The sequence below is a fragment of the Elephantulus edwardii genome, unplaced genomic scaffold (genome assembly GCF_000299155.1).
Source record: "Elephantulus edwardii isolate Elephantulus edwardi_28Jun2011 unplaced genomic scaffold, EleEdw1.0 scaffold00468, whole genome shotgun sequence".
NCBI classification, from domain to species: Eukaryota; Metazoa; Chordata; class Mammalia; order Macroscelidea; family Macroscelididae; genus Elephantulus; species Elephantulus edwardii.
The window spans coordinates 660,428-688,229 of NW_006400218.1; the positions used below are offsets into that span (position 1 = coordinate 660,428).

Below are 27,802 nucleotides of genomic sequence, written 5' to 3' on the forward strand. Positions count from 1 at the left end.
GGAGGGTGGAGGGACAGCGCAGGAGAGGAAGGCCCTCTATGAGGTGGATTGATTCAGTGACTGGGATAATCGGGATGGGAGTGTCAGCGACAGTGCGATTGGCACACGACAGAGCGGAGTTTAGGGCTGTTGTACATAGGGTCGCTATGAGTCATAGGCGACTCGACGGCACATACCAACAACAACATGTTGCCAGATTGTCCCTCTAAATATAAGGAGCTTCCATTGAAAAGAAATGTTAAATGTCGTGGAGTTGACAACTCACAGCAACCTTAGGAGCAGAGGATCTGAACTCTGCTCTATCTTATCCTACTTCATCACTCCCTTTCTGTATATGTGTGACATGCTGAACATATTGTTATACAATGTAGTGTGTGTGACCATGCTTGTGCATTTCTTTTGCTTATAGTCAAGTTAGAGAGCAAAGTATTTCTCCGACATGTGTTTCTACTAGCAAGTGAGAAAAACCCCATGTAGCCTAATAGAACCTTCCAGAAAGTTCTGCGTCAAGAAAAAGAAAAGATTTTCACCTCTGGGATGATTAGTAGCATCATGATAGATGGAGAAGAAAAAGAAAAGGGAAGGCTACTTTTTAGCTGCAGTGATGTAGCTTGTCTAATCCATTTATTCTTTTCTACAGAACCCTGAACAGAATGGGCCTTGTGATGCCTGTTTTGAGTCTAACAAACTCCTTTAGATTCTCTCACACACTTCTTTAACTTGTCTATTGTGCAAAGGATGCTGCTTTTAGGTGCCATCGAATCAAGTACAACTCACAGTGACCTCTGAACAAAAAATCTGAATCCCCTCCCATCCTCTGCCATCCTCACTACCTCTGATATGCTTGAACCCACTGCCACAGCCACAGTGTCAATCCATCTCAATAGAGCTCTTCCTCTCTTTCAGTGACCCTCTACCCCTTTAAGCATGTTATCCTTTTCCAAGGAATAGGCTCTCCTAGCAACATATACAAAGGATGACAGACAAGTGTTTGCTGTCCCTGCCCTCTAGGAGCACTCTGAAGGCACCTTTTCCAAAACATATCTGTCCATTCTTGTGGCAGTCCTGGAGATATTCAGTACTCTTCTCCAACACCATAACTCAAAAGCACCAATTCTTCTGTCATCCTTATTTCTGTTGGCTACAGTATTATTCTTCAGATTAGGCCTTGAAGTATTTTTTACAACATTTGACACCATTCCTCTTCAATTTGTCATCCCTAGTATAGTAGTTTATATGACTGTCTGGATGAAAATGGTCAATGCCAGTCCTTTTCAACTCACTAACGTCTAAGATCTTTATGTATTCCACTTTGATTTTTACAACTTCCAATTTTCCTTGATACATATTTCATGCATTCCATGTTCCCATTATTGATGGATGTTTATAGCTGTTTCATTGAATGAAAGCTTTATTTCAGCCACATCATATAGGTAGACTCTACTTTGAGTAGGTAACTCTTCCCTAGATGAATTTTTAGTGTTTCTAACCTGAAAGGTTCATCTTCTAGAACTATATCTATTAATGTTTTCCTGTTATTCATAAGGCTTTTGAAGGCCTATTAATTCAGAAGTGGATACTTAGTCCTGCTTCTTAGTCTTAGTCTGGGAGATTTACTGAAAGTTGTCCACCATAAGTGAGCCTACTGATGTTTGAAATATTAATGGCATAGTTTCTAGCATCACAGCAACATACAAGCCACAACAGTTCAGCAAACTGACAGAGGAGTGGTAGGCATATGCTATAGCAATTACCAAAAGATTCCTTTATTTTTTTTCTGCTTATCTTTAAATTTTTTTTTTTTACAAAAAGTGTAATTTTAATTTTTTTCCCTTTCATTTTAAACCAACAGGGTGTGGGGGAAGGAATGCAAACAAACGAAAATGTTGCTTTTTATAACATCATTTTCCCTGTTTAAAAAAGAAAATCATTCCTATATAGTACAGAAAAGTCCAAAAATGAAATAAGTTCATTTTCTTCTCTAAAGCCTAGAAAAAGAGACCCTTGTCACTTGAACCATATTTTTTTTTGTTTGTCTCTGCAGGTTCCTTTATTTTTATGTACTTTTAGCAACACCATTTTACCTTTGTCAAGCTGCCACATGTCACTCTCATTCAGTGTTAACATTTCTTGTTATAAAAAGAAATTAAGTGGAGAGCTTATTCATCGGAGAGGAACATTATGCTTGGAAAGATGGAATGATAACAAAGAAGAGGAAGATCTTCAACTAGGTGGATTGACATAGTGACTGCAGCAATGGACTCAAGTGTGTCAGAGATAATGAAGATGACACATAGGATATGATCTACTGTCCATAGGGTCACTATGAGTCGTACTTGACTTGACAGCACCTAACAATACTATCATCTTAGTAAATAATCCTTTTCCCCAACTCTGGTAACCACTGAACATTAGTTTCTTACATTTGCCTTATCATGTCTTTTTTTTTTAAGTCTCAGTATTTAGGTTGGGTTTTTTTTTTTTAATTTACTTAATTTTCCCAGAGTAGTATTCCAATACATGTACGTATGCCATTTTAACATAGGGAATATATATTTAGATGTTTGTTTCTTTTTCCATCAACTGTATAAATTTCCCCTTGACTTTTTATCATCCAAGAGGACTCATTTTTTCACTTCGTTTTCTTTCCCCTTTCTATCTTCTGAATTATGTTTTTACAGGCCTAATATTTTCAATATTTAAATGTTGTTCAATAATAATTTTCTTCTGTGCTTTGATGATGGATGATTTTTAAAAGTTAAAATATACTAAATTTAAATAATGATAATGTAAATATTATTACACTGTCAGGTACACTGATCTTTTTCCCTTGAAGTATCTAGTTGTCTTTCCTCCCATGAATTTTTTCTTATATTTGAAAATTATTATAATTATGTTGTTGTTGTTATGTGTCATCAAGTTGCTTGCAACTCATAGCAACCCTATGTACAACAACTCTGAACCCTGCTCTATCTTAAGCCAACCTTATTGTCTCTGACACACCTACCCAAATACTCCAGTCACTGAGTCGATCCATTTCATCTCTTCTCTTCCTGGACTGTCCCTCCATCCACTCAAGCTAATGTCTCTCTCCAAGGACTTGTCCATCTTGGCAAGATGGCCAAAGTATGTCAGACAGAGCCTCAGAATCCTTGCCTCCAAGAAGCAATCTGGTTCACCTTCTCTAGGATGAACCTGTTTGTTCTCCTAGCAGGTCATGGCATATTCAATATTTTTTCCAGCACCACAGTGCAAAGACATCAATTCTTCATCTATCATCCCTTGTCATTGTCCAGCTGTCTGATGCATAGCATGTATCTGCGAAGACTACAGCCTGGATCAGGCTCACCTTAGTCTCCAGACTGACACCATTGCTCTTCAGGACTCTGCCGATGTCCCTGACAACAGACTTTCCCAAAGAAACTAATCTTTTGATTTCTTGGCTGCTGGTACCAAGAGTGTTGATTGTGAAGCCAAGCAAACTAAAGCTATTAACAACCTTTGTTTCCTTGATGTTGAGCTTCCATCCATATTGAAGGTCTTTGACCTTCTGTAGCAAGCACATCAGGTTCCCCTCAGTTTTATCAAGCAAGGTGGTGTCATATGCATAATGCAGGTTGTTGATACATCTTCCTCCAATCCTAATGCCACATTCCTCCTCATAGAGCCTTATGTTGTTACTGTTGTTATGAGCTGTTGAGTCACCTGCAACTCATAGCGACCCTATGTACAAGAGCCTTAACCCTGCTTTATTCTGTGCCAATCTTACTGTCTCCGACACATCTACCCTTATTATCCCAGTCACAGAATCAATCTCAGAGAGGGTCTTCCTCTCTGGCACTGTCCCTCCATCCTCCCAAACATGATGTCCCTCTCCAAGGATTGGTATCTCCTTACAACATGCCCAAAGTATGTCAAAAGAAGCTTCAGAATCCTTGCCTCCAAGGAGCAGCCTGGCTTCACCCTCTCTAGGATGAACCTGTTTGTTCTCTTAGCAGTCCATGGTATATTCAATACTCTTCTCCAACACCACAGCTCAAAGGCATCAATTCTCCTTCTATCATCCCTAGTCATTGTCCAGCTCGCTTTTGCATAGCAAGTGACTGCAAAGACCATGGCCTCTATCAGGCGCACCTTAGTCTCCAGACTGATATTGTTACTCTTCAGTACTTTGGAGAGGTCTCTAACAACAGACTTTCCCATCTCAATATGTCTTTTAATTTCCTGGATGCTAGTGCCAAGAGTTGACTGTAGATCCAAGCAAGCTAAAGCTGCTAACAATTTCAATCTTTTCACCACCTATAATGATGCTGTCAATTGGCCCAGTGGTGAAAATCTTTGTTTTCTAGATGTGCTCACCAAGTTGTGCCAAGAAATCTGGAGGACAATCACTGGTCAACTGACTGGAAGAGATCTATATCTGTTCCCTTTCCAAAGAAAGGTGATCTGACAGAGTGTAGAAATTATTGAACAATATTATTAATATCACATGCAAGCAAGATTCTGCTGAAGATTATCCAAAAACGATTGGAACAGAACATCAACAGAGAACTGCAAGAAGTGGAGGCTGGGTTTAAAAGGGGTCATAGTAATAGGGATATTGCAGCTAATGTTAGATGGATCTTGGCTGAAAGCAGGGAGTACCAGAGGAATGTCTATCGTGCTCCATTGATTATGCAAAGGCGTTTGACTGTGTGGATCACAACAAACTGTGGCTGACTCTGAGAAGAATGGGAATCCCAGAACACTTGATCATAGTAATCTGAAACCTATACTTGGACCAGGGGGCAGTTCTCAGAAGAGAGGAAGGAAAAACCGCATGGTTCAAAATTAGGAAGAGTGTGCGTCAAGGATGTGTCCTGTATCCGTATCTTTTCAATCTATATGCAGAACAGATTACCCAGGAGACTGGGCTCTATGAGGAGAAACGTGGTATCAGTATTGGAGGAAGATTCATCAACAATCTGCATTATGCAGATGACACAACCCTGCTTGCTGAAAGTTAGGAGGACCTGAAGTGGTTGCTGTAGAAAGTCAAGGACTGCAGCCTTCAATACAGATTGAAGCTCACTATCAAGAAAACAAAGATTCTCACTAGAGCCTTATAGATAGCACTAAATCTCTTCCATTTCCATGTTTTTATGATCTCCCTCTGGAAGCCCTCTTTTCTTCTCTCTAATCTGGATTAACTGTTCTCTCTTAAATACTGCTCCATATACACTTTCTTTTTTTCCTGGAATAAGATAACAGTTTACTGTTTCAAATGTATTTCTCTGTCTTGATTTACCTCTTCAGAGCATATAATCAAGTTGCTAATGTTATTCCAGAGATAAATATCCTCATTACTTGCAAATTTGAAAATACGCAAGGTTTTTTTAAAATAGGTAAATAGTTAACCTCAAAATGAATGTTTTATTCCTGTGGCTGAATACCTTGCTGCATTTTGCTAGACACTTGAATGGAGCTTTCAACATACATACTTGACTCTTTCATATATGGAAAATTTGCTCCTTTTCTGTTCTCCACTCTAAAAATGTTTATCTTGCTAGAATTTGCTTAAATCTTCTTCTATTAAAATTATTCTATTAAAACTTCTTCTCTTCTTCTACCTCTTTATCTTTTCTTTCAGTTTATGTCTTTTCCACCCTTGATTAAGGAGCTCTAGAGATGTACTCTGTTGCAAGTTGCACTGCTAAACCAAAAGCCAGCCTCCCTGAAAATTAAAATTCACCAAAAGGCGCATCAGGAGAAAATATGTGCAATCTCCTCCCATTCAATTCACAGCCTTGAAAAACCCACTGAATGGTCAGTTATGAGTTGGACTCTATCTGTTATGAGTTATCTATCCTAACTATATATCTATTTATCCATATATCTCTTATTTTCTTCCTGCTTGATGTTCCATCATTTTTTTCTTTGATCATGTCCTTCCTTTGGAAACTTTCATCAGCCATTGTTTGTTTGGGGGTTTTAATTGAGATTTCAATGGAAGTTTATAAAGAACTTGGATTTTCATCCACCTGCCCAGTTTACTTTCTTCTTTGGAAAAAAAAGATCTTTCATTGTTATACAGTCCCATCTGCCCCCCCTTTACTATGCAGCTCTTATTCCAGACTCTTGTCATGTCAATAATACCTAATCATATATTCATTTTATACAGTTTTCTTCCTCACCTGTTTCAATGCATTGTACATAATTTATCCCCTCTTTTCTTAGTTTTTCCCCACCCCCATATCAGTCATGTTCTATAACAGTGTCATTATGCAGTATTTGTCCTTTCATGGCTGAGATATTTCATTCAACATAATGTCCTCCATGGTCATCGATTTTGTAAATTTAATGAGTTCTTTGTTTTTCACTGCTGCATTGTGTGACAATACCAAAGCTTCTCTATCCATTAGTTTGTTGATGGAAACTTTGGCTGTTTCCAACTCTTTGCTATTGTGAACAAAGCCACAATAAATATGGATGTGTATATATCTGCTTGGATGGAAGTTCTGGTTTCTTTAGGGTATATTCCCAGTAGTGGAACTTTTGGGTCAAATGGTATTTCTATTTGCAACTTTTTGAGAAAGCGCCATACAGCCTTCCATAGCGGTTGCACCATTTTACAGTCCCACCAACAGTGAATAAGGGTTCCAGTTTCTTCACAATCTCACCAGCACTTGTTGCTTGCTGTTCTGTTAAATTTTGCTATTATTACTGGGGTGAGATAATCTCTCATAGTTGTTTTGATTTGCATCTCTCTAAAAGCTAGGGATTTTGAACATTTCTTCGTGTGCTTGCTGGCCATCTGAATGTCTTCTTTGGTGAAGTGGCTGTTCATATCCTGTGCCTATTTTGCAATTGTGTTGTTTACATTTACCTTGTTATGGCATAGCCATTGTTTTTAAGTTAGATTTGCTGGCAATAAGTTTTATTGTGTTCATTCATCTAAGAATATCTTAGACTCCCCTTCATTTTTTAAAAAATATTATTTTATTGTGTTTTCAGTGGAAGTTTCCATACCAAATTAAGTTCCCACTTAACAACAATTACTGTACAAAATTGTTTGGTGACATTGGTTACCTTTTTTTTTACAATGTGTTGATATTCATATTAATTTTTTTCTTTTCCATTCCTACTCCACCTGCTCCTCATGCTAGTAGGAGTTCAGTATCTGGAGCATGAACTATGGAAGATGACAGTAGTCAGAATTTTTATCACTTTCTTCTGCTGGACAATCAAAACTCAGATAAATAACAGTCAAGGTATGAAACACATATCATATTGGGCAAATTGGCTGCAAAGGGCCTCTTTAAAATGGTGTCCCCTGGTGGAAAAAGTTTCTGTGAACTTCCAGACTGAGACAGACTAAGAAGTAGGGTTGACCACCCATTTTGGAAGTAAGAAGACTTCAAAAATCCTGAAAAAAGTTTGTTCTCCTATTCATACAGAAGAATGTTGATTCCAGCACAATTTGTGATAATTCCAGCTAGTGAATAGCCAAACCTTCTCAGGATCGCTTCTAGGGAATGGCTAGTGTTCTTCTAGCTTTGGACACTGGAGGGAAAGCAAGGTTGTCAGACTCATTCCATTTCCAGTTGGTTCAGTAGCTGGTGAGTGGAAGATATTCCCAATGCCAAGCTGGTGAGGGAAATTAAAGTCATAGGATTAACAAACCAAGTGCACAGGAAAGCTGCACACTTCTCCCCTCACCATTGCAGATGCACATGTGACAATCTCTCCTTTATTTTTTAAGGATATTTTTCTATAAACAAAAGTGTTGGTACTTTTTTCTATTAGAATTATGCTGTTTACAACTTGCCTCCATGTCTTCTATAAAAACGTATCTTCTCAAAGTATTATTTCTGTCTAGCTGAATTCAATATTTTTTTTCTTAATATTCACAAGTTTGACTATGACATGTCTTGGTGCATAGTTTTTTGGTAATACTGCTTGAGATTTGTTCAGATTCCATAATTTGTAAGTTTATATCTTCTGTCACACTTGGAAAGTGTTCAACCATTATTTCCTTGAGTCTTCTTAATCTCTTTTTCTACTCCTCAGGAACTATGATGATATGAATGCTGTATCTTTTTGTTATACTCCTGAAGGTCTCCAAGGCTTTGTACAGTATTTTTTTAATCAGTCTATTTCTTCTTTGTTGTTCAGATTCAATAGTTGTTATTGTTCTATCTTCCAGTCACTGATTCTTTCCTCTGGCCTCTTGATTATGTCATTTTATGTCAGATATAATATTTTTTCTTCTAAATTTTGATCATTCCTTCTTTACATCTTATATTTCTTTGTTAAGACTATTTTTTAAATTTATTTCAAGTGTCTGTAATTTCTTACTGATGCATTTATTATGATGGTTTATTTAAAATCATTGTCACATAATATTAACATTCTTGTCATCTAATTCTCTACAAACTCTGTGGTCTAATGGTATGGAGCTGTACTGCTATCCCAAAGGCAAATGATTTTAATGCACCAGCTCTTCCATGGGAAAAAGATGAGCAATAGCCTCCTCCGTAATTTACTGCCTTTGAAAACCAACTTGATGGTACACAACAATAACAATTATTTGCAATTTTCAATGAGTTTTGGAGGGGTGTATTAGCCAAAGGTGGGTGATTGTCATCTGTGGCCCTCGGCCAGGTTCAAATCGTCTTCCTGTCAAACATCCTTCTAGGTGGTATAGCACTGGTCTGTGTGTTGCTGTACAGAGGTAACTCGTGGTTGCTGTGATGCTGAAGCCTGTGACAGTGATGTGCCAATCGTGGTAATGGGCACCCATGGTGGACAGTGTTGGCTGGAGCTTCCCGACTAAATCAAGCCTGGAAGCAGGAGCGGCATCCACTTCCAAAATGGCTTGCCTCTGGAAACTCTATGTACGAACAGTGTTCAGGCTGTTCGTTCATAGGGTCGCTATGAGTCGTCTATGACTCGACGGCATTAAACAACAACAACAACAGTGTTTTTTTCATTCCGTTTGAGATATTCCTGTTTCATGGTATGAGAAATGAATTTCAGTTGAAGCCTAGACAATTTGGATATTATGTTATGAGCCTCTGGATCTTATATAAAGTTTCTCTTTTAGCTGACTTTCTATGTAGTCACTTTGGTTAGGGGAGAGGGAATTCTTCAAAATTCCCCACTCAGCCCTTATCAACCTTGAGGACAGGTTCCGGACTTTGCACTCATCAATCTCTGAAAATATTAATCTCCAATCCTGACCACTGTTGATGACCTTTAGATATATAGATACTTTTGCCTTTCTAGAGAACCTAGTATATCTAAAACTGTCTTCTAATGACAGTAAGAGGGAAAGGAAGGTGGCCTCCTCATCACTAAGCGATGGTGTAAGTTCTTCCCTAGAAGTCCTCCTCTACTAGTCCAATGGAAAATACTTTATTACAGCTGGCTGAGAATAGTAGTCCAGGCTCCAGTGACACTGCCATGGTAAGGGGATGATAGTTGATGTCTGGTAGGGATGAAAGGCCTAGTGCTAACAGCTGCTCTAACATCACCATGGCTAGAGTATTCAAATGCCCTGCTCAGCCTGGCAAAGGCAGAAGTCTAAACTCTCTATTTAGCATTTGTTAGTATATGTGTGGGTGAGGCCACAATTTTTCCTGTGTTATTTGATTAGAGAAGAGTAATTATTGTTTCAAATGTATCTGCCTTGGTAGGCTACCCTTTTCCTAGCAGCTTGTCTACAGAGAGGAGGTTAGGGGGAGGGGAGAGGGGGCAGGAATAGAGGAATTTTTGCCTGCATCTTTCACATTGTTAGGTTGTTGGTTTCTTCAGCTCAAGTCTGAAGTATGCAAGGCAAAACAAAACATTCTGGAAAACTCACCACTGTATCTTTCCTTGGGCTGCTAAGTCCTTTGCTAGTTTTATTTCTTCTCATTGCCTTTCAATATTTTTCTTTTCTTTTATATATGATGTTTAGGATTTTTAGTTGTACTTAGTAGGGGGAAATGGGAGCAAGCATATATAGTCTGTATTTCTGGAAGTGAAAATTCTCCTTCTTGATTTAAAAAATATAAACCATATAATGTCTTTCCCTGCCTGTAAGTCTTCTTTTTTTAATTAGCTTTTCTCTTTAAAAAAGATTATTTATTGATGTATACTGCATTGAAACAGATGAGGGAGAAAACTGTTTAAAATGGGTATGTGATTAGGTATTACTGTCATGACAGGAGTCCAGAATGAAGGCTGCACAGTGGAGTGGACTTGAGGAGGGGGAGGGATTGTATAACAATGAAAGAATTTTTCTTTTACTTTTCAAAGAGAAGAGCGAATGGGAGGAGGAAGGGGTGGGCAGAGAGAAAAGTGCAAAAATGAATGAATGGAAATCCTCAGTCCCTGTAAACTTTCATTAAAATTAATAATAACATTTAAAATATATTCTTTACAAATACTATATAAAATAATTGTAGAATGTGTATGAGGATTAGGGTGGGGGGAAGGGTAGAAGCACAGGGGTGAGGATGGGTGGGCGGGGGTGGAGGTGTTAATCATAGGGTTGCACAGTACCATGGTGGGGAAAGTGAAAGAAATTGGAAGGATCTTTTGTGAAAAAAACAATGTATTCAAACTTTATAACTAAATAGTATAAAATTTTAAAAAAAATCTTTTATTGTTAAACAATTTCCTCCCTTTCCCGGCCCCTCAGTCCACTTTGCTATGCACCTCTTATTCTGGACTGTTGTCATGCAAATAATACCTCATCATATGTTCCTTGTTTTTTTTTTTTTAAATTTAGGTTGTTTATTTTTCATTTCAATGAACATCTACAGAGATTTTGGGATTCTATTCATTGCTGCACCCTTCTCCCTGCACAAACCCCTCCCCCCTGCCCCCCCCATTTGCTCCTCTCCTTGAAAAGCAAAAGAAAAACTCCCTCATTGGTATATATCATATGTTCCTTGTAAAGAGTTCTTTCTCTCATCTGTTTCAATGCAGTGTTCATTATTTATCCCCTCTTTTCTTAGTTTCCCTCCAACCCCCATATCAATCCTGTATTACAACAGTGGCATTATGTGGTATTTGTTTTTTTGTGACTGAGATATTTCAGTCAGCATCATGTCCTCCAGGACAATACGCATTTTGAGTAATATTTTTAGTTCCTTGTTTTTCAGTGCTACATAGTATTCCATTGTGTGAATACATCACAGCTTCTCTGTCCATTCATTCTTTGATGGGCATTTAGGTTGCTTCCAATTCTTTGCTATTGTGAACAATGCAGCAATAAACATGGGTGTGCATATATTTGTTTTAGTAGAAGTTCTTAATGGCTTCTCACTGCACTCAAAACTAGTAACCACATGGATAGAAGACCCTGTTTTCCCTGACCGTAGTTTATTTTTTTAGTCTCTTTTCATGCCTATATCCCATTAACTGTTTCAGCCACACTAGTATCCTTTCTGTTCTACAATAATGTCAAACTCTTTATTGACCCAAAGACAGATGTTTTTATTTTTCTCTTGAATGAACTATTTCAGCTCTTTGGTTTTTTTTGTTTTTTTTAAATTATTATTAAATTTTATTAGTTTTAATGAACATTTACAGAGACTTTGGGTTCTCATTCATTCATTGTTGCACTGTTTTCTCTACCCTCCTCCCCAGTTCATTCTTCTTCCCCCGCCCTGAATGTCTGTTTTAATTGTCCAATTGCCACAGTGCTTGTCAAAGCCAGTTCTGATTAATCTCCTTTGTCAGTGTGTCCTTTGCCATTCCCTATCACTCTTCTCTGCTCTTTGAATGTCTGTATATTTCAGCTATTGTGAGACTGCCTAAAAGTCATCTAATTAGAGAAGGGGGTTTTTTGACCACCAGGAGATTCCTTTCACCTTCACCCTTAATATTCTCTATCACTAGAACTTGTACAGAGATAATGAGGCAGGGTTTTCAGGTCAGCTGTTTATGGAGTTTGGTTTTTTGGCACCTAACAACAATTTGTCCATTTCATACTTTATAATTATACAGTCAGGTCTATATTATGAACAAGTTTCACTCTTAAGTGTACCTTAAGTCAAAGTTGTAGGAAGTCAAGACAGGTTCATCTGTATTTCAGTTAGGCAGATAGTGCATAGTGTATATAAGGGAGCTCTGGTATCTTAGTGGTAAGGAGTTGCGCTGCCAATCTACCCACAATATCTCTGTATGCTTCATGGGAGAAGTATGGGCAATTTCCTTTTGTACAATTTACTGCCTCTGAAAGCATTGCTGGAGGGTCAATTATGAGTCAGTTCTGATCCAATGGTACATATTCTTGTTGTGTACTATTGTGTTGGAACCAACCCATACCAGATCCTCTGGTGAGTTTTCAGAGGCAGTTAATCACACAGATTGCCCATCCTTCTCCCGCAATAACAACAGTATATATTGTATATTTCTATTCATAAAAGTATTAAAGAAACACTTGTAGATACACTAAAACATCTTTAATAATAACAGCACAGGAGAGGAAGACCCCGGATGAAATGGATTGACACAATAACTGGGGCAATGGGATTAGGTGTGTCAGAATCAGTGAGACTGGCTCAGGATAGGGCAGGCTTCAGAGTTGTACATATGGTTGCTCTGAGTTTCAGGCGACTTGATAGCATAAAAAAGCAACGTTTTGATGTGCACTGCAGAGTAGTGTCCATTTGTTATTATAAACCACAGTACTTACCTTGAATTTTTAATAGAAAAAGGGTTTATAGAGGTTGGTTTAACTATGGCTAGGTTAACTATGGATTATATTCAAGTTGGATGCTTATAACAGAGAACTGTTTATCTATAAATTTTGTTTGCTAGCACAGTCTATCCTCCTCACTAGATTTTAAAGTCCATAAGATTAGAAATCATGTTCATTTTATTTCCTAGTTTATGTGTTTAGCAAAATACCTGGGACATCATAACCCTTCAATAAATGTTTGATAAATGAATGAATGGATATAGACAAAGTATTCTAGGTAAAGGTTGTCATTTTCTAATCTGGAGAGTTGCTTGCTTGTCTTTGGTATGCATTCATATTTTCACACTGTAAAATCTACTCACAATATCTCTGTATGATTATCTTTTCACTTGCACCATTATGTTAGAAGTATCTATTTATATGCTTTGTTTTGTTTACAGAGCTGAGAAAAGTAGTCATATTTTATTCATTTTCCTATCTATAGTGCTTAGCACAGAGTCTACACAACACATAGTCTATGTTAATGGTGACAAATCAATAAACAACTTGTATTGTTCGACAAAATATTTGAGATAGCTCCTAAGAGACACTAAACAAACTAGAATTTTTTTCATCCCTGGACTACCAAAATAACTAAGCTTCCTTTAAAAAGAAAGAAAATGTCAAAAAAGCAGTGAATAAACTTACATGTCTCCCTTTCAGGATACAGTTCCTGATCAGTAAGAATAATTGATTTGCTCCACTTGGTATGAGCATCCTTAATTAGCCAATTTTTCTGGAAGTAAATAACAAAGATCCATTTAACAATAAAAACAATCTTATCTATGGAGAAAGAAAATTTCCTTTCTCACTTAATTTTTTCCAGTCCACATCTACCACTACCAGGATTGCCAAATGTTGTGGTGAAAATGAATGTTAGAAAGATCCTTAAAATCCAGATGCTTTGTACAGAAATAATGTTAAGGTTCAAAGGAAGTGGTTTTTTCTGTTTGTTTTTTATCATAGCTAAAATATAAATGAAAACATTTATTAATTCTTACATAATTAATTCTTACATGAAAAATTAAGTGATATTATTTTGTGTAACCATCACCACAATGCACTTCCAAATTATTCTACCATAATTAATAGAAACTCACTGTTCCCTAAGCAATGACTCCCTCTTTCCACCCCCTTATAACCTTGACAAAAAATGATCAACTTTGTACACCAAGATTCATAGCAGCGTTATTTATCACCGCAAGAACATGGGAGCAGCCCAAATGTCCAACCACAATGGAATGGATTGAGAAATTAGGATACATTCATATGGTGGAATACTATGCATCATGCAGGAGAAATGATTTTGAAATTCACTACCTAACTTGGAAGGGACTGAAGAGCATCATGCTTAGTGAACTAACTCAGTCCCATAAGGACAATTACTATAGAAAACCATTAGTGTAGAATTAGAAAAAAAAGGGAGGCCTTCACCATCTTTGACTCCAAGGAGCTTCCAGGCTGTATTCTCTTTAAAGTATATCTCTTTGTTCTCTTGATGTTCCTTAGGGTATTCAGTATCTTCTCAAGGACCATGACTCAAAAGCATCAATTCTTCTTCTTTCATTTTTAATCATTGTCCAGCTGCCTGATATGTAACAGGTAATTGAGAAAACCATGCCTGAATTAGGTGTATCTTGATCTTCAATCTGACATTGCCCTTCAGCACTCTGAAGAGGACCCTGGCAGCAAACTTGCCCAATGCAATACATGTCCATCTTCTTGCCTGCTGGTATCAATGGTGTTGATTATTGATCCAAGTAATATGAAGTCATTGGCAGCTTAATCCTTTCTTCATCTATCATAAAGTTGATTTATGGTTCTGTGGTGAGGACTTTTATTTTCTTGATGTTGAGATGCAATCCATACCATAGTCCTTGACCTTCTGTACCCCAAGCATCTCCATTACTATAATTTAGACTGTCTTATTTAAAAAAATGGCTTATTCTAGCTCATACCAAAAATTAAGTCTGGCAGTTGTATAGTCATGTGCTGTAGTAAAGCATAATCACACTTTCACTGATTAAAGCAGTAGGAGAATTTTCTCCTCTAATGAGAAATGTTCTTGTTCTTGTCTTCTCAACAATGCCTCTCTTATATAATTTTGGTCTCTTTAGGGAAAATGAAAGGGGAATCCCAGGTTTTCCATTGTTGCTTTTGTTGTTGGCTAGTTGATTTTCTTTCGTTTCTGTTCTCAACCACTTTTGGTGCAACCATCTTGCCTACAGTTGACACGCAGTACAATTAGAGAAAGGCTAACAGTTGCCTGGTGGTTTGGGCACAGCCAGAACATATAGCTGCCTTGGCAGCATTCAATTTTAGTTCTCAACTTCTTAAAGACCAATAGGGACAGACTAATTTCCCCTCATCTTCTGCCAATACTCTTCTATGACTTATTATCTTCTGAGGTGTAGCACCAGATATGGCTAAGTCAAGAGCAAGGCAAACCAAAAACTTCTGTTCCTCAAATAACTCCAAGCAGATCTCTCGCTACACCACAGCCTCAGCTGGGAAACTGACTACATGTGGAGGTGCTGATATCAGGATGACTCTGCAATTTTTTCTTTATGAAATCTATCATATTTTCATAGTTAACAAAGGGATGTTTGACAAGAACCACATTTTAAAAATACCTGATGAGATAGAAGAATAAGTGCAACTTTTTTCCATAATTACTTAAATCATTAGAGTGGAAATATTGATCATTCATCACATGTCTGGAGATAGAGGTATTTTGCATCTTCAACTACCAAGAAAAAGCTCCTGATTCATTAAGTGTCCTATTATTTTCGTTAGGTTGAAGAGAATATAATTTTTCAAGTTTGCTCATCTGTTGTTGATACTGTTATTGAAAGCTTGCAATTATTAGGCTTATAGAGAGAATAAAGGGGAAAAAAGCATTTTGGTAGCTTGATTTAATATGTTCTATATCTTATAGCAATAAAATACATCTGAATACATTTTGCCTTTTAAATAATCGATAATATTAAAATTATTTTTCAATTCCTAAAAAACAAAAAAAAACAACAAAATGATAAACTTTCATCTCTATATATTTGCCTATTTGAGATATTTATACATTTATCACTGTACTTCACACATAATAAATTAACTACAAATGTTTCTGTATGCCTTTATGAGCACCTTGGTTATCTTTACATAGAAAATCAAGTACAAAAGCTGTCACTATTTTTAAAAATATCCTCTGCTAATTATATCAATTGTTGTTGTTGTTGTTGTTGTTGTTATGTGCCGTCGAGTTGCCTGCGACCCATAGCGACCCTATGTACAACAGCCCTAAACTCCGCTCTGTCCTGTGCCACTCGCACTGTCTCTGACACTCCCATCCCAATTATCCCAGTCACTGAATCAATCCACCTCATAGAGGGCTTTCCTCTCCTGCGCCGTCCCTCCACCCTCCCAAGCATGATGTCCCTCTCTAAGGACCGGTCTCTCCTCACAACATGTCCAAAGTAAGTTAGACGGAGCCTCAGAATCCTTGCCTCCAAGGAGCCATCCGGTTTAACCCTCTCCAGGACAAATCTGTTTGTTTTCTTAGCAGTCCATGGTACTCTCAATACTCTTCTCCAGCACCACAGCTCAAAGGCATCAATTCTCCTTCTATCCTCCTTGGTCATTGTCCAACTCTCTGATGCATAACAGGTGATTGCGAAGACCATGGCCTGTATCAGACGCACCTTAGTCTCCAGAGAGACACCACTGCTCTTCAGCACTTCATTTAATTATAAATATATCACTGCTAAAAATAGCAATTCCAACTTATAGTGAACAAATATGATGAAGTTAAAAATGTCCCATGGCAGTTGCAAGGCTATAAATCTTTATAGAGCAGATACATCTTTATCCTGAGGAGTGGCTGATGGGCCAAACAGCTGACCAGTTAGCAAGGGAACAGCATTTTAAACATTGTATTACCAGAGCTGCTTGACACGTTAATGTTGTTGTTCTTTTGAGTTGAGTTAGAATTGACTCATAGCTGACTCTCTCTAGCAGGTTTTCAGAGGCTGTAAATCACATGAGAGGAGATTGCCAATCTTTCTACCTTGGAACAGCTGGTAGATTTTTAAAAAATTTTCCATGATGGGAAATTAATAGATAATGTTACTGTGATGTGCCGTCATGTGGCAACCAACTCATAGCTGATAGTCCAGCAGGCTTTCAGAGGCTATAAATCAAACAGCAGGGGATTGTCCTTTCTCCCCAGTACACATACTTTGGGCCTGTTGTTAACATCAGAAATTCCATATGACCCAGCTATTCCACTACTTAGAATATACCCTGAGAATATGAGAACTGAGGCACAAACTGAGATTTGTACACCAATGTTCATAGCAGCATTATTCACCATCACAAGAACATGCAAACAGCCCAAATGTCCAATCACAAACGAACGGACTGAGAAATTACGGCACATTCACCCAGTGGAATACTAGGCAGCAAGCAGGAGCAATAACTTTGTAAATTATTACCTAACTTGGGAGGGACTGGAGAGCATTATGCTAAGTGAACTAACTCAGTTCCACATGGATAAACGTTGTATAAGATCATTATTGTAGAATACGTAAAATGATCCAGGAGGGGTGGGAAAGGCTGGAAGCAGAGGGATGTGGATGCGCAGTGGGAAGAGGGAATTAATCATTGGCTTGTAAAATTTGATGGGGGACGTGAGGGAAATTGAAAGAATTTGTTCAAATTCGTATTTGAGTTTTGTAAATAAACTAGTGCTGTTGTTGTTGTGAAGTGCCGTCAAGTCGCAGGCAACTCATAGTGACCCTATGAAGGAGAGTTCTCCTCGCTTGGGTGTCTCTCATCCTCTCTCCAGGTTCATAGGGTTTCCAGAGGCAAGCTATTACAGAAGTGGATGCCACTCCTCCTTCCAAGCTTGTTTTAATTGGGGAGCTCCACCCCACTCTCTGCCCCTGTTGGGTAACCAACCATTAATGCATTTGACATATCAGTGTCAAAATGTTCAGCCTCTCAGCAAACACAAGTTACCACTGTATGGCAACTTGTACACCAAGGCTATACAACCCAGAGGAATGTCTGAACAAAAACAATGAAAGACAGGCCCGAGGGCCGCCGATTAAAAGTCACCCACCTCTGGCTTGGTGGCATCGCTTTCTGTCCACTGGGCCAGCTGATCTCTCCACGTTGATGTTATTGTTGTTAAGTGCTGTCGAGTCGCAGGCGACTCATAGCGACCCTATGAAGGAGAGTCCTCAACGCTTGGGTGTCTCTCATCCTCTCTCCAGGTTCATAGGGTTTCTGGAGGCAAGCTATTATGGAAGTGGATGCCGCTCCTTCTTCCAAAACAAAACAAAAAAGAAAACATCAGGATATTCTCAACTTAATTTCTCTTCACCAAGAGAAGATTGCTGTGAATCTCTACATAGAAATTATATGAGTGGACTTAACATAGTTTACATTGAAGCAAAGAGTAATTATTCCACCAATTTTGTCTGGACGTGTCTTCTCTCTCTGATAATATGAAAGATTTGTTCAAGAGCAGTGTGCTCATCTAGAGTTAAACGTCTACTACTTGTTTTGCTGATTGTGTGCTTACAAAGACAGATCATTATCAGATGGTTTATCTGAAGCTTTGGTTCTTCATTAAAAGCTTTTCAAATTGAATTACACTTGGAAGAAAATAGCATTGTTCCAGATAGTTCTCTAAAGTTTTTCAGGAGCAAAATTTTATATATTGTTCTTAGGAATAACATGCATTTTCTTTGTTTTATTTCTTCAAGCCATATCAAAATTTTTGAAATAATTTTTATGATCTTAGGCCAGCTTTTGAAATTGTAGGATAGGGTTTCCACAACACCAAGCATGGAAAAGAATGGCCAATCAATACTCTTAACAGCAGCAGTCAGGAAATCAAAAGACTAATTGCATTGGGAAAATCTGCTCTCAGGGACCTCTCCAGAGTACTGAAACCCAACGATATCAGTCTAGAGACTAAGGCGCGCCTAATCCAGGCCATGGATTAGTGTTGCTATGCGTCAGAGAGCTAGACAATGACTAAGGAAGAGAGAAGAATCAATGCCTTTGAGTTGTGGTGCCGGAGAAGAGTCTTGAACATACCATGGACCGCCAAGAAAACAAATAGGTCTGTCTTGGAGTGGGTGAAACCAAGTTTCTCGTTGGAGGCTAGGATTTTGAAGCTCCATCTCACATACTTTAGGCATGTGGCCAGGAGATACGGGTCTTTGGAGAAGGACATCATGATTGGAAGGGTGGAGGGACAGCGCAGGAGAGGAAGACCCCAGATGAGATGGATTGATACAATAACGAGCAATATGGGTTGGTGTGTCGTAAATGGTGAGACTGGCTCAGGACAGGGCAGGCCTCATAACTGCTGTACAAAGGGTCGCTATGAGTCACAGGCGACTTGATGGCACATAACAATAATAATTTAAGTGGGTAAGGAGTTGCACTGCCAAACCGAATAAAGGTGGTTTAAATCCCCCAGGTGTTCCATGGGAGAAAGATGGGCAATCTCCTCCCATGTGATTTACAACCCCCAAAAACTTGCTGGAGAGTCAGTTATGAGTTGTTTCCAACTCTTTGGCAGAATTGTTTGTGGTTGTATTTTTATCTGAGGATGTCTGGTGGCTCAATAGTTAAAGAACTTGGTTGTTAATAAAAAATAGGTGGTCCAAATCCATCAGCCTCTCCACAGAAAGAAAAGATCTGGCTCTGCTCCTATGAAGATTACATCCTAGGGAACCTGCTATGGAGCAGTTCTGGTCTGGTGGTATAGTGAGAGTATAGTGAATAACATGTGGGGTAGTTCAAATCCACCAACTGTTCCCCAAGGACTGACAGTCCCAGGAAATTCACAAGAGGCCACTATGAGTTGAAGTCCATATGACAGCACTGGGTTTTGGTTTTCAGAAAGAATGAATTTAAAGAAAGGCCCAATATCTTTTTTTCTATTTTAGGACATGCACTAGGCTAGGGAGAAATACATGCCACTCTAATTCTAAAAATATTTATAGCTTTTGATAATATGGGGCACTTCTACTCTGTCCTACAGAATTGTTACTATTGAGGATCAACTTGATGAGAGTGAGTTTAGTTTGGGTATTAACCTCATAGCTATTTTCTCTAAGTTGTTATTTCCCACTACCTATTTTAAAATAAAAGAAAAAATAATTTATGATAAGTTACCCCTTCGAAAAGAAATGTAATGTGTAAAATTAAAAAGACAGCTATTAAAAAATATAAAGTCTAAGCAAACTGGGAAAATCACCAGACAGGACTCTGTGAGACATTTTGTCTAAATGTTAAATAACTAAAAATATTAAAATGCCTTGCATGGCAAGTCTGGGGCCTTATGCACAGCAAACTTCCTAGCAAAAGAAACAGTAAGTAAAGGTTATTGTTAATTGCCTTCAAGTCGTTTGGACTCATGGTGACTCCATTTGCTCAGAGTAGAGCTGCTCCAAAAGGCTTTCAAAGCTTTGACCTTCCAAGCGGATTACCAGGGCTTACTTCCAAGGTGCTTCTGAGTGGGTCTGAATAGGTCACCCTTTGGTTAGCAGTCCAGCACTGAATTTTTTATATTAAGGATCCCATACCACACCCTATGCTGACAAATGTGGAGAACAAACTTTTCAATCTCTCTAATTAAAATATTTCATTTATCACCCAGATACTACAAAACCATATTATAAATTCCTTTCCTGAGCTCATGAGAAACCTATACTTGGACCATGAAGCAGTTCTCTGAACAGAGCAAGGGAACACTGCATGGTTCAAAATCAGGAAAGGCGTATGCCAGGGATGCATCCTATTGCCATACCTTCTCAATCTATATGCAAAACAGATAATTTGGAAGGCTTAGCTTTATGAGGAGGAATGTACCATCAGGATTGGAGGAAGACTCATCAATAACCTGCATAATGCAGATGACACAATGGTGCTTACTAAAACAGAGGAGGACCTGAAGTGCTTGCTGCAGAAGGTCAAGGACTTTAGACTTCAATATGGTTTGAAGCTCAACATCAAGACGACAAAGATACTCACCACTGGGCCAATTGGCAGAACCATGATAGATGGAGAAGAGATTGAGATTGTTAACAATTTCAGCTTGCTTGATTCCACAGTCAACACTCTTGTCACCAGCAGTCAGAAAATCAAAAGACAAATTTCATTGGGTAAGTTGGCTGTCAGGGACCTCTCCAAAGTGTTAAAAAAGTAGTGATGTCAGCCTAAAGTGTTCCTGATCCAGGCTATAGTCTTCACAATTACTTGGTATGCATCAGAGAGCTGGACAATGATTATGGATGACAGAAGAATGGATGCCTTTGTGTTGTAGAAGAGCACTGAACATACTATAGACTGTCAAGAGAACAAAAAGGTCTGTTTCTCCTTGGAGACTAGGATTTTTAAGCTCCATCTCACATATTTTGAGCACATGGTCAGGAGGAAACAAGTCTTTGGAGAAGGACATCATGCTTGGAAAGGTAAAGGAACAAAGGAGAGGAAGACCCCAGATGAGATGGATTGATACAGTAATTAGGGTAATGGGGTTAGGTGTTTCAGAGTCAGTGAGACTGGTACAGAATAGAGCAGGATTCAGAGGGTTGCCATGAGTCGCAGGCAACTCAATGGCACATAGCAAAAACATCTGAGGCTAACTGTGGTTGTTCCTGTTATATACAGTCAAGTCAAATGCAACTCTATTTACCATATGAATAGATCTGAACCCTGCTCTATCCTGTGCCATCCTCATCATTTCTGACATATTTTAGCTCATTGCTGCAGTCCTTCTTGTCAGTCCATCTGGCTGAGGTTCCTCCTATCTTTTGCTGACCTTTCACCTTTGCTAGCATAATGTCCCTTTCCAAGGAATAGCCCGTTCTAGTAACATACCCAAAGTATGTGAGATGAAGCTTCACCATCCTTGCCTCTATGGAGCACTCTAGATGTACCTTCTCCAAGACATATCTATTTGTTCTTTTGGCTGTCTATGGCATATTCTGTACTCTCCTCCAACACCACAACTTAAAGGTATCAATTTTTCTTCGGTCATAATTATTGTCCAGTTATCAGACTCATAGCAAGTGATTGAAAAAGTGTGCATGTATTAGGCACACATTAGTTTTTAACTGACATCATTGCTCTCCAGCACTTTGGAGAGGTGCCTGACAGTAAACTTTCACAATGAAATGCACCTTTTCATTTTTTGACTACTGGTGTCCAGGGTTTTGATCATCCCCAAAATCTTCAGTACTGGGTCAATAGGCAACATAGCATTAGATGGAGAGTAGACTGAAATTGTCAACAATTTCCCATCTTACTTATCTCCACAATCAACATGCTTGTAAGCTCATTAGAAAGACTATATATAAAATCTTCACTGAGAATTTTTTCAAGATTTAAATTTTTCTTGGAGTAGAGAATAGTAACAATAATAAAACTGTAACTATTGCCATAAATTGGATGAACAGATATTTTTAAAGTGATATGGGTACAAGCATCTCACAAGTTTTATTTTCCCAATTATTGTTGTTGTAGTTAGGTACCACCAAGTTGAATACAATTCTTTGTAACCCTATGAACAACTGATCTGAACTACTGTTCTATCTCCATTTAGTTTATTTATTCTACTCTGCCTATTTTCAAAAAAGATTCTCAGGTTGTTTCCAAAGAATCACATTTCAGCTTTTACATCCAGCTGGTTGAAGTATGTGTGACATCATGTCATTTAGTGCATTATGTTTTAATGTGTATTTTATAACAACAGGCAATTACTCCTAATCCTTAAAACTGTCTCTCCAGTCCCTTGAGTTCTGAATGAAGACCAAAGTAAACTTAAGTTTAGATATAGTCAAACCATACTTACAAAATCAGAGCAAGTCATTTACATTTTGATTAATAGCAAAAGGATATAAAAGCCAGTTTATCTGAAAAGTTTTAAGAAAGGAAAACACAGGAAAAGATTTGGCTGACTCATTTGGAGTACAGAATAAAAGAGTGAAGGCAATGGTGATTTAATCCTTTTTTTCCTTTTCCCCTCCAAAATCAAGTATACTTGAAGTGAAAAGGCACTTATGTTCTGAACAAATGAAGTGAGATAATTAATGTCTACTATATTGTCAAAAATCAAAGGTTATATTATGTTTTAGAAGAAACCTCAGTGAGGATTTAGGACAAATACTAAGGCCTTAATGAAATCGATAGCTGTTGTTGTTGTCATTTGCCATCGAGTTGACTGTGACTCATAGCAACTCTGTACAATCCTGAACCCTGCTCTATCCTGTGTCAATCTTATATCTCTGACATACCTACAACTATTACCCCAGTCACTGAATCAATCCAGACAGCTTAATTCCACACCTACATTTCTGGCTCTTAGAAAAAACTTTTATCGTTCTCTCAGGTGACTGTTGTTATTAATTGTCACTGAGTCGAGCCTTTCTAGAACTATTAGTGTATCTCAAAGTTCATAGAGTTTCCAGAACCAGTCTGTTTAGGAAGTGTATGCCACTCGTGCTTCAAAAATATCAGGTGATTAGATACAATACATGTACAACTTAATTCTGAATATTCCTCAAAATCCTTTCTATCTGGAATCATCCCCCCCCCATCTTCTTTGGTACTGGTATTTCTATGTAACCCGTATCTTTTATTTATTTTTTTTTTTACTTCATCCTGTTCTTTTGGCATTTGCGTTGATCAATATTTCACTCATCATGCAAACAATCCCATTTTAAACTTTCTTCCACTCTGGTATATAGTATGGTTGCTTGTCTTAAGCCTAGTCCCTTGGTGCAGTTTGATCTTTTAGGCAAACTTAGTCACTACATTTTTACAGCTGTTAATTATGTATTGGTCAGGAACACTCACAGTGATTCTCAAATACTTTTGTTGTTTAATAATATTTTGATGACACATACTTAGTTAACATTCAATAGACCTCCTATTCATTGATTCAGTTTATCTTGTGATACTGATACAAACATTTTTGTTAGTTTTTAAAGCTCATATTCTGGAATCATCTTAACTTAGTATTAAAATCATGTGTCATGACCTTAGACAAATTAATTAGCCTCTTTAAGCTTTATTCATGAATTTTTTCAGCATTTATTGAACTATGTGTAATAGGCTCTGGGAATAAGAATGGAATGTGACAGCCAAAGTTGGGGGTTTTTTCATTTGTAAAAAGTGCCTAATGATAGAGTGGTTTTGAGCATAAAATGTATGTATAGTACTTAGCATAATACTCAATGTTAATTTTCTTATTGGTAATAGTATTTTTATAAAATTACTTTTAAAACTTCCCTAGAACTTTAAAATACATCACAGTATGTCTATGAATTATTATTTTTTTGTATAGTTACTCTATCAATTACAGATATCTTTTCTAGAAACACTTCTTTGACTCAATTAGAATGTAAGCAATCCAAAATGCAGTATCTTTCATTCTCAATCAGCCAAGAAATATTGTAAATGATAATTCTGATCTAAACTAGGAAAGTCCTCTTGAGTCTAGATGGTCTTTGAAAATATCTTCCCCAAAATCTCATTCACTGTTGACTTTGGATTTTATGAAATAAACAACAGCTTAGTGGTTCAAACGTGGTTTGGCTGCTAACCTCAAGGTAGAAGGCTCGAACCCAGCAGCTGGTTGGCAGGAGAGTCGATTCGATGTGATTCCATGGCAGCGTGTTTTGGAAGGGAACCTAAAGATAGAGTATTTAATTTTTTACTTGTTTTGTATCACTAGTGTGAAAACAACAATTTTAACTACTGTTGTTTCAGCTATTTTGGGGGAGAGAGAGGGGTGGATGTGGCAGCTGAGGGGCAAGTTGAAAGTTCTGCACCTCACGAAATTGAGCTAGGGAGAACTGGTTACTGCAGGCACTGAAAGACCTACTGACACTATGAAAATGATAAGAGAATGAAAAACTTCCTCTTTTCCTCAAAATAAGGCAAATTTTATCAATTTTTCAGGGTCACGAAGTATCTGGTGCATGCTCTCTGAAATTTTTAAGAATCACGTTGTTGCCACTCTGTCGCTTATTTCCAATCCCATTGTCACCCTCGGGTTCTTATATAAGATCTGACAACAAATGGCATCCTCTGAATCAGGGCCAGGAGCACCCAGTGTTGGTTGAGGTGACCAGAAACCGGGAACAGAGTCTCTTAGGAAGGCACGTGGAAAGAGCCCAGCTCTTGAGGGAACCTCCGCTGGCTGGTGACACTTTAAGTGCTGGCTGCCAGAGGCCATCACTGGGGACCCTGACAGCAGGACCTCCTCCTTGTCATGGCTGCTTGTTTGGCTGGCGGTGCCTTGTGACCCGCCGCGGCGTCCCACGTCTCGGTGCTAGCCAGCCCGCGGACGCGGGAATCACCTCACAAGCCCACTCAGCGGCAGCGAGGGCAGGAGCGAGGAAAGCCCGGGCCCAAAGTTAACCCGCGCTCGGCGCGGTCCCCCTCCCCTCGCCGGTGGGCCTCAGGTACCTCCACTGTCGCCCCGGCACAGTTTTCAACTGGTGGGAGGCCAATCCTGCCGCCTCGCCACCGCGACCCCTCTAAGGGCCCCCTTGCTGCATTCCCGCTGGCAACACCTGACTTACTGAACCACCCAGCTCTGGCCCGCTGCAGCTACCGCGCACGCGCACCTCGCACGACGTGCTGCCCCAGCGGCCCTCGGGGCGGGAACGCTGGACTACCCGCCACCCGCACCTGACTGACTACTAGACCCCAAGCGCCGGCCACGGGCCGCACGCCTCGTGCTGTGCTCCCGCGCACGCGCACGCGCCCCGCGCTCCTGCCGCTGGTCCTGGGGGCGGGACCGCTCGGCTACGAGCGGGCGGGGGGCTCGTGGCGCGCGCGCCCGGCACACGAGGGCTGCGGAGAGATATTTTGGGTGGCAGGAGGCCCCTCGTCATTTCCGCCGGGCGGCGTGTCGTGCTGGGGGCTTCACTCCCGCGCGCGAGGCGAGCGGGCAAGTTGGCTGCGGGTGTGCAGCGGCTGCTCTTTTCCTCAGCGAAGCGACCCTCGGCAGCGAGAGCCATGAACTGAAGTCCCTGAGAGACGGAGACCCGAGGGGAGCCGCCGAGGCAGCCGCAGCCTTAGCCGCTTCCTCGGGGGGACTGAGCCTCTCTGGTGCGGAGCCGCGGAGCCGCGAACCCGGCACGCTTCGCTCCCCACTGCCGTTTCCACCGCGGCTCCCCAGCATTTACTGGGAGACTTTACAGCGTGAGCCCAGACACACAAAAGCCACCTTTTCCGCGCTACCCGCCCAGCGAGGCAGCGGCCAGTGAGGGACCCCACCTGAGGGAGACTCCACTCTGCTGCGGAGTTGGTTTTGTATCTGATCCCCGCGCCCTGCACGGACCGATCCCGCCCCCATGGCTCTGATTATGGAACCAGTGAGCAAATGGTCTCCGAGTCAAGTGGTGGACTGGATGAAAGGTAATGCCCTCTGTGAGGCTGGGAGGAGGCCCTGGGCGTAAGGGTGTCTTCAAGGGGCAGGGACGGGGGGGGGGGGGTGCCGGCGCCACCCGGTTCGAGGTCTGCAGCTGGACGGCAGAATCCTGCACACCTTCCCCGCTGCCCTCTCGGGCCGGGGGCCACGGGGCAACCCTGATCTCCCGCTTTAGAGAGGAGCCCCCTAGACCTGCTCTGGAGACCCCTTTGTTCCCGCGAAACCTGACGCCCCCTCCGCGGCTGCTCCTGCCTGGTGCCTGCTCCAGGCATCAACTCTCCTTGCAACTTTTAAGCTCGAATAATGGGGTCAGGAGACGGCCGCCCCCACCGGGATCTGGGGCTCGCCCGCTGTCCCCCAGGCCCAGCTGCAAAGATTCGGGGAGTAGGCGCTGCTTTGAGGCTCGTGCCTCCCTCGGGACAGCTACGGCGACAGTGCTGGTGGCCTGGCTCCTCCTGCGCATTCCCGCGTCCTAGCCGCCTCCACTTCGGACCCCGCGGCTCTTTGGGAAGCTCTCGATGCTCATCCCCGTACCCCATAATTTCTTCCATTTTATCCCCTAATCCGTTGGCGGTTTCTAGGAACCACAGTTGGAGATAACGTGCCCTCCTAGTTGCAAACATGGGCTTTTTCCCCCGAGTGTCTGCCTGGGTTTTCCTGCCTCAAGATCTCCCTCTGTTGTTTGAGTTGAGGGGCTTGTGGTGGAACTCCACCACCACCACCACCAGCCCTTCCATTCTACCATCCTTCCTTGGGCCCAACTCTTTGCGAAGGTGGGGGGGGGCATGCAGAGAGGAAATGAATAGGATTGACTGAAGGATCCGGAGCCACACTCGGAGTTAATAGAGCTTAGAGGCACCAACTCCACGTAGATTAGTCAGGGTCTGGAAGCTTATATTGATGAGCATGTCCCTTGGGCAGAGGAGGGAGCACCTTTCTTGAGGCTTGATGAGCAGTCAGATTTTCTAAGCCCCCCAGATACTTTAGAGGGGAGGATGGTGATTGGAAGGGAGAAATTAATTTTTTCCCCTGCCTCTCCCTAAAATTGTGTCAGCCTTATTCCTTTATTGCTTCTGCCTTTCTTTTATCTCCTTACTTGCCCCACCTCATTTATTCCTGTCTCTGTTCTAATGTATGGAAAGTGCTATGTAACTGCAAATATGGTACAAATGTGAGTGAATTGAATGGAAGCAAATTCATTTTTATCGACTGCCCTCTGTGTGTGGTGCATTGTGCTAAGGGTGCCATGGGGGTTATAAAGATGACTAAGACAAAGTCCTGCAGTGGCTGGTCTTTTCTATTTCTTTTCTCATATTTGTTACTGAAACACTGTTTTTTTAAATTCCCACTGTTCCAGCTTGCTCTCCTTTCCCAGGTATGAGAAAACATCTGTCAGTTTCTCTATCAAGGAAGACAGAGCAAGGCATATGCAGGAAGTGAGATAATTAAAACCTGTTTTAGTTATCCAGTGATGCAATAACAAATACCACAAGTGGATGGATTTAATAAAATTTATTTCCTCACAGTTTAGGAGGCTAGAAGTTCAAATTCAGAGTACTTACTCTAGGGAATCGTTTTTATCTGTCAGCTCTAGAGGAAGGTCCTTGTCTTTTGGAGCTTCA

At 40.1% G+C, this 27,802-nt stretch overlaps 1 protein-coding gene across 1 annotated transcript in view; it reads left to right on the top strand.

The window, feature by feature from the left end:
* The window catches only part of LOC102855092, a 127,736-nt gene extending 101,720 nt beyond the window's left edge, over positions 1-26,016 (top strand). Inside the window, exons 4-5 of the mRNA XM_006902905.1 lie at positions 24,839-25,157; positions 25,451-26,016. Of these exons, the coding sequence (XP_006902967.1) occupies positions 24,839-25,157; positions 25,451-26,016 (885 nt within the window). The remainder of the gene's footprint in view (positions 1-24,838; positions 25,158-25,450) is intronic.
* Positions 26,017-27,802: the final 1,786 nt, after the last annotated feature.